At 52.6% G+C, this 10710-nt stretch overlaps 1 protein-coding gene across 1 annotated transcript in view; it reads right to left on the bottom strand.

The window, feature by feature from the left end:
* Cacna1a (calcium voltage-gated channel subunit alpha1 A) overlaps positions 1 to 10710 on the bottom strand; it is a 252884-nt gene that overhangs the window by 1103 nt on the left and 241071 nt on the right. Inside the window, exons 41-49 of the mRNA XM_029557367.1 lie at positions 9299 to 9406; positions 9123 to 9223; positions 6686 to 6795; positions 6450 to 6588; positions 6235 to 6348; positions 4192 to 4227; positions 3014 to 3200; positions 662 to 906; positions 9 to 173 (exon numbers count right to left, since the gene is read on the bottom strand). Of these exons, the coding sequence (XP_029413227.1) occupies positions 9 to 173; positions 662 to 906; positions 3014 to 3200; positions 4192 to 4227; positions 6235 to 6348; positions 6450 to 6588; positions 6686 to 6795; positions 9123 to 9223; positions 9299 to 9406 (1205 nt within the window). The remainder of the gene's footprint in view (positions 1 to 8; positions 174 to 661; positions 907 to 3013; positions 3201 to 4191; positions 4228 to 6234; positions 6349 to 6449; positions 6589 to 6685; positions 6796 to 9122; positions 9224 to 9298; positions 9407 to 10710) is intronic.

The following is a 10710-nucleotide window of genomic DNA, read 5'->3' as shown; positions in this document are numbered from 1 at the left end:
GGTTCTGCGGGGCCCGGCAGGCGGCGCACGCGGCCGGCCCTGCGCACCGCTGGGGAGTAGGACACGAGAGGCCGCGGGGTGCAGGGGGTCTGGGGGAGCTGGCGGCGGCCGCGCCGCGGAGTGCTGGTGCCAGATGTTGAGGGGGCTGGGCTTCCACTGACGGAACTACTGCCCTACACGAAAATTGAAACAAAGGAAATCAAAAGAAAAGATACAACCAAAGGAACCGGGAAATGGGAGGACACAGACGGGAGGACGGAGCCGACCGGGCGGGAGGGGGGCGGGGCCACAGGACGATCAATGGAAAAAAAAGAGAAAAGCCACAGCCACGGGAGGACGGGGAGGACGGAGTGACACGAGGAGGGAGGACGGGGCAAAACCAACATAACAAAGTGAGGAGAGAAGTGAGAAATGGAGTTTGTAAGTTTCAAAAATTACTCACAGGCGTCCGGAGGACAGAAATCATAATTGAAACAAAAAGGGAAGCCGGGTTAAAGGAAAGCGGGGTGCAGCCCACGGCTGGGGAGCAAGCAGCGGCGGCTGGGCCTGCCCAGGACTGTGTGAGAGTCGGGGTCCCGGCTGGTCCCCGCGGGTCACACCCACGTGCCAGGGGGCCACCCACCTTCCGAGATGCCACCCGCTTGCACGGTGCCTCACCCACCTGCCGGTGTGCCGCGTGCTCTCGGCCCTCGCTGGGCGAGCGGGACCAGCGTTGGTCCCGGGCCCGGGCCCGGCCCACGTCGGGCCGCTCCTGGACATAACGCTCCTTGTCAGCAGGCGGGGGATGGTGGTGGTGGTGGTGGTGATGGTGTTGTCGATGCTTCCGGTCCTTGGGCCGGCCCCGCTCCTGATCTTTGGATGGCAGGTCCCCGGATTGGGTGGTCATGCTCAGATCCGTACCCAAACCTGGGTGGGAAAGACATGGGTGAAGGAGGAGGGGAGGGGCAGGGCTGGAGTCATATGAGGCCCTCCAGGCCAGGCTGAGGCCGGCAGGGCCTGGCCAGGGCCCATTGGTCAGCAGGGTCCAGGTCTCCAGACTATACCATTGCCCCCTGGTCTCCCTATTCAGAACATTAAAACAAAAATAACCCCCATACACATTGATTTTTGTAGGTATATATACGTGGGTGGGTCAGAGGAAAACCTAAGGGATTCAGCGCTCTTCTACCTTGTGGTTTCTGGGAATGAAACTCAGATGCCTTTACCAGCTGAGGCATCTTGCCTGGCCCCTCCCCTTTTCTACTGTGTTGAGAGTTACTCCCACCACCCAACCCCAGCCTAAAAATAACCCCCATACACATTGATTTTTGTAGGTATATATACGTGGGTGGGTCAGAGGAAAACCTAAGGGATTCAGCGCTCTTCTACCTTGTGGTTTCTGGGAATGAAACTCAGATGCCTTTACCAGCTGAGGCATCTTGCCTGGCCCCTCCCCTTTTCTACTGTGTTGAGAGTTACTCCCACCACCCAACCCCATTCAGCCTTTTTTTACTCCTTCTCTGTTAAGAGTAGCCACTGCTGTTAACCACTGAGCATCTCTCCAGTACCCCCCCAAGAAAAACCCAACTTAAAAAAATTTTTTGTGTGTCTATGGGCATGTTCACGTGTGTGAGGGTGCATGTGCATCACTGAATGCATGTGGAGGTCAGAAGACACTCTCCTCACCTCCCACCTTGTTTGAGACTGATTCTCTTGTCTGCTGTGTCCTGGTTGTCCCACTGCCCATCTTGCCTTAGGACTGCTGGGGTTGTCCGTCTTAAGTGCGTTCTGGAGATCCAAACTCAGATCTTCATGTTGGCAAATGCTGTACCTGTTGAGTCACCTCTCCACTTTCCTTGTTTTCTGAGTCAGCATCTCACTGGCCTAGAACTCATTGAGTAGGCTAGGCTGGTGAGCTTCCCTAACTCAGGGATTCCAAGTGTGCATGATGATGCCTGGCTTTCTTAAGATTTAATTTTTATTTGTGTTTATATGTGGGTATGTACAGGTGCTTTTAAAGACCAGAATTAAGTATTGCGTTCTCTAGATCGGGAGTTATGGGTGGGTGTTAGGAACAGATCTTGGGTCCTCCAGGAGCTTAAGAGCTACAGGTTATGGCTCTTAACCACTGAGCAATCTGTCCTGCCTGCTTTTTTACATGCATTCCTTGTGCTATCAACTGAGCCATCTTCCCAGCTTGTTTCTGTTCTCGTTCTCTCCCACTCTCCTCTCTCTCTCTCTCTCCTCTATGTAGCCTTGGCTGGCCTGGAACTCACTATGTAGACCAGGCCAGCCTCAAACCATATGGAGATCCACCTGCCTCTGAATAATGGGATTAAAGGCATGCCTGACTTTTCTCTCTCTCCCTCTCCTTCCTTCCCCACCCCCTTTTTTTTTGTCTCTGTGTGTGACACACATTTGTGTGTTTATACCTGTGTGCTCCTGTTGGGTCTTTCCTCAGGTGTGCTCTACCTTATCTGAGATAGGTCTCACTGAGCCCCCAGTTCACTGATTCTGCCAGGCTGGCTCGCCAACAAGCTCCAGGGCTCTGCCTGATTCTGCAGTCCCAGGGTTACAGGTGTATACTACCACACAGCTTTTTAAAAAAATTTTTATGTGTATATGTGTACTGCCTGTATGTAGGTAAGTGCACCCGTGTCATGCAATGCTCTCGGAGGTCAGAAGAGGCTGTCAGATCCCCTGGAACTGAAGTTACAGACAGTTGTTAGCTGCCATGTGGGTGCTGGGATTTGAACCCGGGTCTTCTGCAAGAACAGTCAGTGCTCTTAACTGCTGAGCCATCTCTCCAACTCTACCACACAGCTTTTATGTGGATGCTGAACTCAGATGTCACAAACCCTTCACTCATTATCTCCCCAGCCTTTTTTTTTTTCCTGACTTCTACTGTGTGCCCCAGGCTGGCCTCAAATTCTCTGCCTCAGTGCGGGCATTAGAGGTGTGTGTCCAATCCTCTGTCCCACAGAAGTTCTTTAACCTCCTTCTCCCTCTGTTCCTGGACTCCTCGATAGCCCACCTGTGTCCACATCAGTGTAGCGGCCCAGAGAACGCTCAGAGGCCCGGTGGCCACGGTCCCTGCGTCGTTGGTGGTACCGTTGGTTCTCCTCTGGTGGCACCCGCTCCAATGAGTAGTCGTCCAGGCGCCGGGCTTTGGGGCCCAGCACGGAGGCTGAGCGCTTCATGGGGCTGGTGTCAGAGATGGTCTGGGGGAGGGGGACAGGTGTGGGCAGGGTCAGTGGCCAGCACTTACAGGGCCTTTTCCTTCCAGCCCCGTGGCCAAAGCCTGGTTGGTGGGTGGCTGTTTGTGATGGAGTCAGGGTATATGTGACTGTCCAGGGGCTGGGTCCAGGGTGCAGTTGGGAGCCTGAGAGCCTGGCTTGCTGACTGCACAGGTAAAGCCCCAGGAATTCATGTGTCCCGATGACAGGGCTGCTGCTGCTCCTTTGGGTGCATCCTGGACTCTGGTCAGTAGTCCCAGGCTGACTCCTCACCCTCCTTTCCAGGATCCCCTGATCCCCAGTGCCCACTGGGGGCCCGGCTGACTGGCTGGCAGGAAGCACACCCTGATTGCAGCATATAAGCCTGGGAGTCCTGCTGTAGGGCCTCCTCTTCAGAGAGGTTGGGATACTAATCTTGAAGCTGTGCTCCTCCTTGACCAACTAGGCCCAACTCTTCTGACTCCCCAACCCCCAGGCTAGGGTTTGTGCTGACATTTGAGGTGTTGGGGGGCCCATTCTTGATCTGTATTTGCTGTCTCCCAACCCTTGGTCTTGCTCTGCCATGGACAGCCTGTGGTTCTGTAGCAGGTGGAAGGAGGAAGGCAGGGTGGCTCCCAACCCCAATTAGGGCCTGGCAGAACTCTGATGCCTGGGGCACTGCCCAAGGCAGGAGCTTTAAAAGGACCTGAGGCTATGGGCCAGTGGTAGCCTGTGGAGTTGGAATAACAGATCACCAAGAAAGAGGGACAGGGTGGGCAGGGCAGCCTCTTTAAGGTGCTAAAAAAGGAGTGGGGTGTGGTGTGGTCTCCCTTCACACATAGAACACAACACATGAGGAGGGGGCTCCATGGGGAGAGGAGTGGGGTCTGCAAAGAAAGGGTGAGGTTGAGGGCAAGGGGAGATGGTAGGAGCTGGCCCAAGGGGGACGGGGAGGAAGAGGGGGGCCGGAGCCGAGCTGGCTGGGCATGGTACATACACTGAGGTTATTCCCACGTGGCCGGCCCCGTCTCCTCTGTCCCAGCCCCACAGGATGGCGCACACAGAAAAAACAGAAAGAAGGAAATAAATATAAAAGGCAAAAGGGGAGGTGGTGGGTGGTGCATGGAGGAGGTGCGGGGTGGTGGGGTGGTGGTGGTGGTAGTTAAAGTATCCGGTGGTGAGTGAGGGGATGCCCCAGGAACTAGCTGGCTATTTCCGAAACAGGTACAGAAGAAACAGACAGGAAACAAATGGACAGATGGCAGAGGCATGAGACTGACAGATGGGACAGCAAGGCCGCAGGCCCCTGACCCCTTTCATGCGATGTGACCTGCCTGGCTCCCCTAAGCCCCGACTCAGAGTTTCCAGATGGCCATCAGCCCAGCTTGGCTCATCCCTGTCCTGAGGTCAGCAGGCCAGCCCTTAAGGAAGGGACATGGCAGCCACATGCACCCCAAGGTCATAGCAGCCAGAGGCCAGGCCCTTGGGGGCCATGCTGGTCCAGCCAGGCAGCCAGGCACAGTGCAGATACCGTACACAGCACAAAGCTGCTCCAGTCAGACATGCCCCCTTCTGCCTGCCCTTTCTCCCTGTCATTAGGGCTCCTCAGTGGCAGCCTGTGCCCCATCCCCATTTCACTGCGAAGCAGCCAGGCATGCTTTAGAACCCTCTGTTCCCATAGGATCCTGCCTCCCTTTCACAGGGGACCCCAGCAGCTTAGTGAAGCAGCCACACACAGACACATGTCATGTACACATCCTATCACCCACCCCTCCCACAGATATCCCAGGCCCACTCAGATTCTGCCTACAGAGTCCTCAGACATGCTGGTGTAGTGGTGCATGCCTTTAATCCCCACACTTGAGAGGTAGAGGCAGGTGGATCTCTTGAGTTCCAGGTAAGGCTAGGGCTGGTCTACATAGCGAGTTCCAGACCAGCAAGGATAGTGAGACTGTCTCAAAAAACAAAACAAAACGGGCCAGGTGTGGTGGCGCATGCCTTTAGTCCCAGCACTCGGAGGCAGAGGCAGACGAATCTCTGTGAGTTCAAGGCCAGCCTGGTCTACAAAGCGAGTTCCAGGCCAGCTGGGGCTATAGGGAGAACCTGTCTCAAAAAAGACCAAACAAATAAAAAAAAACCCAAACAAATCCCACCAAAACAAAACAAACAAAAAACAAAAGAAAAAACAAAATGAAACCAAAAACCCCAAAACCTGTACTTAGACATGCCTAGTTCCTGAGGGCAGCAGGCCTGTGTGTGCATGTATACAAGGTATGATGCCCATGCTGCAACACAAGTGTCTATGAATGCAGTGCACAGCCAGGTACATAGGCACGTGTGCTTAGGTGCTCATGTGTATAGAGTACATGGGTAGCAGGGACAGTGTTTTGGTGCTGGGGATGGAACCCAGGCCTTGCCCAGGCTAAACATAGGTTTAATACTGACCTCTACCTCCAGCCTTGGAGGTACAATTCTTAGGTTTTGATTTGAGAGAGGATCTCACACAGTTGAGGTTGGCTTCGAACTAGCTGTATAGCAGGGGCTGGTCTTGAACATCAGATCCTCCTGCCTCGACCTCCTAAGTTCTGAGATTTCAGGTGTTGTGCCACCACACTTGGTTTTTAAGAATTTGTTTTGAGATTGGGTCCCAGGCTGTAGCCCAGGCTGGCATGGAAGTCCTCTTACCTCAGCCTCCTAAGTGCTTGGTACACCACACCAGGCTAAAGTGGGGATTCCAATGGCACCTCTCACCAGGGCTGGACAGACCCCTCCTCAACCCATCCTCCTCCCCCCCTCTACACCCCCAAATAGGGTGGAAGGAAGCCACTTGTCAGTGTTCTGCCCAGGGTGCCCATCCTTCTGTCAGAAAGAGGCTAGAAGAACCTCCAGGTGCTTGGGTATAGCCAGGAGGAGATGGGGCAGCTAATGGCAGCTGTAGGTAGCCCTACCCAGGGCAGTGTCCTGGAGGAGATTCTGGGTTCTCCTGAATTCCAGAGGCTCAGTGCACAAGGGCGTGACCCAGGACGGTGCAAGCTCTCACCTGGTTCTCTGCAGGGAGGCGGGGCATGGAGGCGGCCCGTGCCTGGCCTTCCATGGGGAGGTAGTGCTCGCTGTCAGAGTAGCCATCAGTGCCCATCTCTCGCATCTCCACGGACTGTGGGGCAGAGGTTGGAGCCAGGTGAGCCCGGGGCCTGACTGTGTGAGTCCCCTCCTTCTGAACCACCCGACCCGGGGGCAGCAGCAGGCAGCGGGCACCTGGGAGTTGGGCTGGCTGTTAGGCATGTCACTGGGGGGCTCTCGCTCAGGGCTCCATGTGCCGGTCTTTTGGAACATCTCTTGGGCCCTCTGTGTCACCCAGGATGGGCTCTCTTTCATGCTGCTTTCATGAGCCATCCTGCAAAGGGAACAGAGGCCAGGATGGGTATGCAGCAGCTCCAGGTTTCTGGAACCTGGGTCCTGGCACCCCCACAGTTGGCCAGAGGGACACTTACAGGCTTACTCCTGGGTCCAGCTGGGCAGAGGGGAGGGCATTCTGGCTGGATCCTCCCTCCTGTGTTGGTGATGGGGGCTCCATGCGCTGGAACATGAGAGGCGTCCGGTTCTGGGGAGGCAGAGCGCAGAGAGTGTGTGCAAAGCAGGCTGGACAGAGCAGGTACAGGAAGCTCAGGCCAGATGGTGCTGGGAAAACCCAGGGCCTGGCATATTAGGTGGGTGATTGAACACTAAGCTACACCCTCAACCCCCAAAGTGGTCTTGACATTCCTGACACACACACAAACACACAGGCAGGTCCTATCTACCCACCAAGCCTACATAATTAAAGTTTAAAAATTTTTTTCATTAGTTAAAAATTTTTAAAACATTTTATTATTTTTATTTTATGTGTATGCATGTATTGCCTGCATGTAGGTAAGTGCACCCCTGTTATGCAATGCCCACAGAGGACAGAAGAGACTTGTCAGATCCCCTGGAACTGGAGTTATGGACAGTTAGCTGCCATGTGGGTGCTGGGATTTGAACCTGGGTCTTCTGCAAGAACAGTCAGTGTTTTTAACTGCTGAGCCATCTCTCCAGCCCCCATTACTTAAAATTTAAAAAAAGATTGTGTGTGGATATGTGTGTACATGGGTGAAGGTGCCCACAGAAGCCAGAGGTGTTGGTTCTGGTGTTATAAGAGTTTGTGAGCTGCCCCATGTGGGTGCTGGGAATTGAACTTAGGTTCTCCCCAAGAGCAGTATGGGCTCCCAATGCTAAGCCATCTGTGCTGGATAGCGTTAGTGTCAACTTGACACACCTGGGTTGAGGGAGCCTCTAATTAGGGAATTGCCTTCATTGGACTGGCCTGTGGCCATGGGGTAGAGGGAGCCTCAATTGGGGAATTTCCTTCATTGGACTGGCCTGTGACCATGTCTGTGGGGCATCTTCTTGATGAGTGATGTGGGAGGGCCCAGCCCACTGTTGGTGTTGCCACCACTGGGCAGGTGGGCCTGTGTTGCATAAGAACACAGGCTGAGCAGGGGCCAGGGGAGCAAGCCAGTAAGCAGTGTTCCTCCACAGTCTGTGCTCCTGCCTCCAGGTTCCTGCCCTGAGTTTCTATCTTGGGTTCCCTGATGAACTATGACCTAGGAGTTGTAAGATAAATAAACCCTTTCCTCCCCAAGTTGGTAGTGGTCAGAGTGTTTGTCACAGCAATGAAGAAACAAACTAGGACACCATCTCTCTAGTCCATTTATTTATTTATTTATTTATTTAATTTATTTATTTTTGGTCTTTTGAGACAGGGTCTCCCTGTAGCCCCAGCTGTCCTGGAACTCACTATGTAGAGCAGGCTGGCCTTGAACTCACAGAGATCCGCCCGCCTCTGCCTCCCAAGTGCTGAGATTAAAGATGTGTGCCACCACACCCGGCTATCTAGTCCTTTTTATTACATATTTATCTATTTATTCTGTGTGCCTATGTGTGCATGCTGTGAGCCACAGTGACAAGTGGAGGTCAGAGAACAATGTGTGAGTCTGTTCTCTTCCCACTATGTGAGTTGTAGGGATGTAGCTCAGGTTGTCAGGCTTGGCAGCAGGGTCTAATCACTGAGCTGGCTGGTCTGCTCTTCTTTTACATTTTTGTTTATTTTTTGTGTGTGGTATATGGAAGTCAGAGAACAACTTGCAGGAGTCTGTTCTTTCCCTGTACCACATGGGTCCCAGGGCAAGTGCCTTTACCACTGAGCCTTCTCTCAGGACGCTGTCCAACTTTAAAAAATATATATTTTTTTGAATTTTATGTGTATGAGTATATTGCCTGCATGTATGTAAGTGCACCTGTGTTGTGCAATGCCATGGAGGTCAGAAGAGGGCGTTGGATTTCCCTGGATCTGGAGTTAAGGATGGTTGTAGCCTCCATCTGGGTGCTGGGAATCAAACCCAGGTCCTCTATAAGAGCAGTCAGTGCTCTTAAGCGCTGAGCCATTTCTCTAGCCCTCCTGCCCAACTTTTGACAGAACTATACAATGTAATCATCTATAAAGTTCATGCTGGAGATTCTCACCACCGAGTTAAAAAACAAACACAAACACACACAACGTCTTCCTCCCAAATTCATTCTGAGATGGATCAATTATCACTCCACTCCTCACACTGGTCCCCTACCTCTACCAGTATGGAAGCCTCCCCATACATTTCCATACTCAACCACTACAAGGTGGCAGTGGGCGGGTGCCTCTGCTTAGAACCCTCCTCAGTTTCCATCTCACTGGAGTAAAATCCAGAGTCCTCCCTGCAGGCCGGGGCTCAGCCCTTCCTCCTCTTCCTCCCTTCCTTTTCCTCTTTGAGAACTACTTGGGCCCAGGCTGAGTCAACCCCTCTAGCTTGACTGGCTGCCCTGTGACTGCCCACCCTGTTCTGCCCCACAGCCTGTCTACATCCATGGGCATACCTGCTCCTCTCGCATGGCCTCCTGCTTCTTGGCTTTGCTCTGCCGGTAGTATTCCATGATCATCATAGCTGCGTAGATCTTTCCCACAGTCAGGTCAGTGGCTGCAGAGGACAGGTGAGCTCATGTGCAGCCCAGCTCCCTCCCTTCCCCTCCCATCTCTTCCCTGAGCAGCTTACATTTGTGAGGTGTGACCAGCAGATCCAAGGTCTTCTGGGACAGATTGGGCCAAATGGCCATCATTTCCTTTCGGAGCTCTGCATCCATCTGCTGCTTGTCGGCTCCGCCTGCAATGTGGGGACACATGGGGCTGAGTGGCTGTGTAGAACTGGCCTCTGGAGCCACTGCTAGATAAGCAGCCCCCTGAAGATAGACCTCCTGGGGTCTCAGGGCCTATAGGCCTCCCTCAGAGGCACTGGAAGAGCCAAGATTACTGTCCTGGCTCCCACACACCAACTATGTTCCTTAGGGCACAACACTGCCCATCACCTCAGTTTCCCCATCTGTACACCTAGGATGACAGCCATAGTACTTGCCCTACCTGGCTGTTCATCAAAGCAGTTCATGCTTGCACAGTCTCAGGACAGAGCCTCTCTGTGATTACTGCCCCAGTGTCAAGGATTTGGTCCCTCTGACCCATGCTGGACTTCAGTCCATGAATGGGTCAATGTCAGTTTGGGGATGGAACTCAGGGCCTTGCACATGGTAGGCAAGAATTCTACCACAGAACCACACCACTGGACCAGATGGATTTACAGCAGAATTCTACCAGACATTTAAAGATCTACATCCAATACTACATAATTTATTCAAAAAGATAGAAATGGAGGGAGAATCCCCAAATTCCTTTTTTTTTGGTCTTTTTGAGACAGGGTCTCCCTGTAGCCCCAGCTGTCCTGGAACTTACTATGTAGACCAGGCTGGCCTTGAACTCACAGAGATCCGCCTGCCTCTGCCTCCTGAGTGCTAAGATTAAAGGCGTGTGCCACCACGCCCAGCCCAAATTCCTTTTATGAAGCCAGCATCACTCTAATACCAAGCCAGGTAAAGATACAACCAAAAAAGAAAACTATAGACCCATATCCTTAATGAACATAGATGCAAAAATTCTCAACAAAATACTTGCAAACTGCATACAGACGCACATCAAAAAGATCATCCACCATGATCAAGTCGGCTTTATTCTAGAGAGGCAGGGATGGTTCAATATTCCTAACTCAATAAACATCATAAATCATATAAATGGACTCAAAGACAAGAACCACATGGTCATCTCAATAAATGCAGAGGCCTTTGACAAAATTCAATATACATTTATATTCAAAGTCCTAGAGGGAATTGGACTGGAGGGAACATACCTCAACATAATTAAAGCCATATACAACAAACTCACAGCCAACATCATTCTAAACGGAGAAAAACTGGAAGCATTCCCAACTGATATCAGGAACTAGACAGGGCTGTCCACTATCCCCACTCCTTTTTTTTTGGTCTTTTTGAGACAGGGTCTCCCTGTAGCCCCAGCTGTCCTGGAACTCACTATGTAGACCAGGCTTGCCTTGAACTCACAGAGATCCATCTGCCTCTGCCT

This window comes from Nannospalax galili, unplaced genomic scaffold, assembly GCF_000622305.1.
Source record: "Nannospalax galili isolate Female #2095 unplaced genomic scaffold, S.galili_v1.0 scaffold47, whole genome shotgun sequence".
NCBI classification, from domain to species: domain Eukaryota; kingdom Metazoa; phylum Chordata; class Mammalia; order Rodentia; family Spalacidae; genus Nannospalax; species Nannospalax galili.
This window is presented reverse-complemented; position numbering and strand designations above follow the sequence as displayed.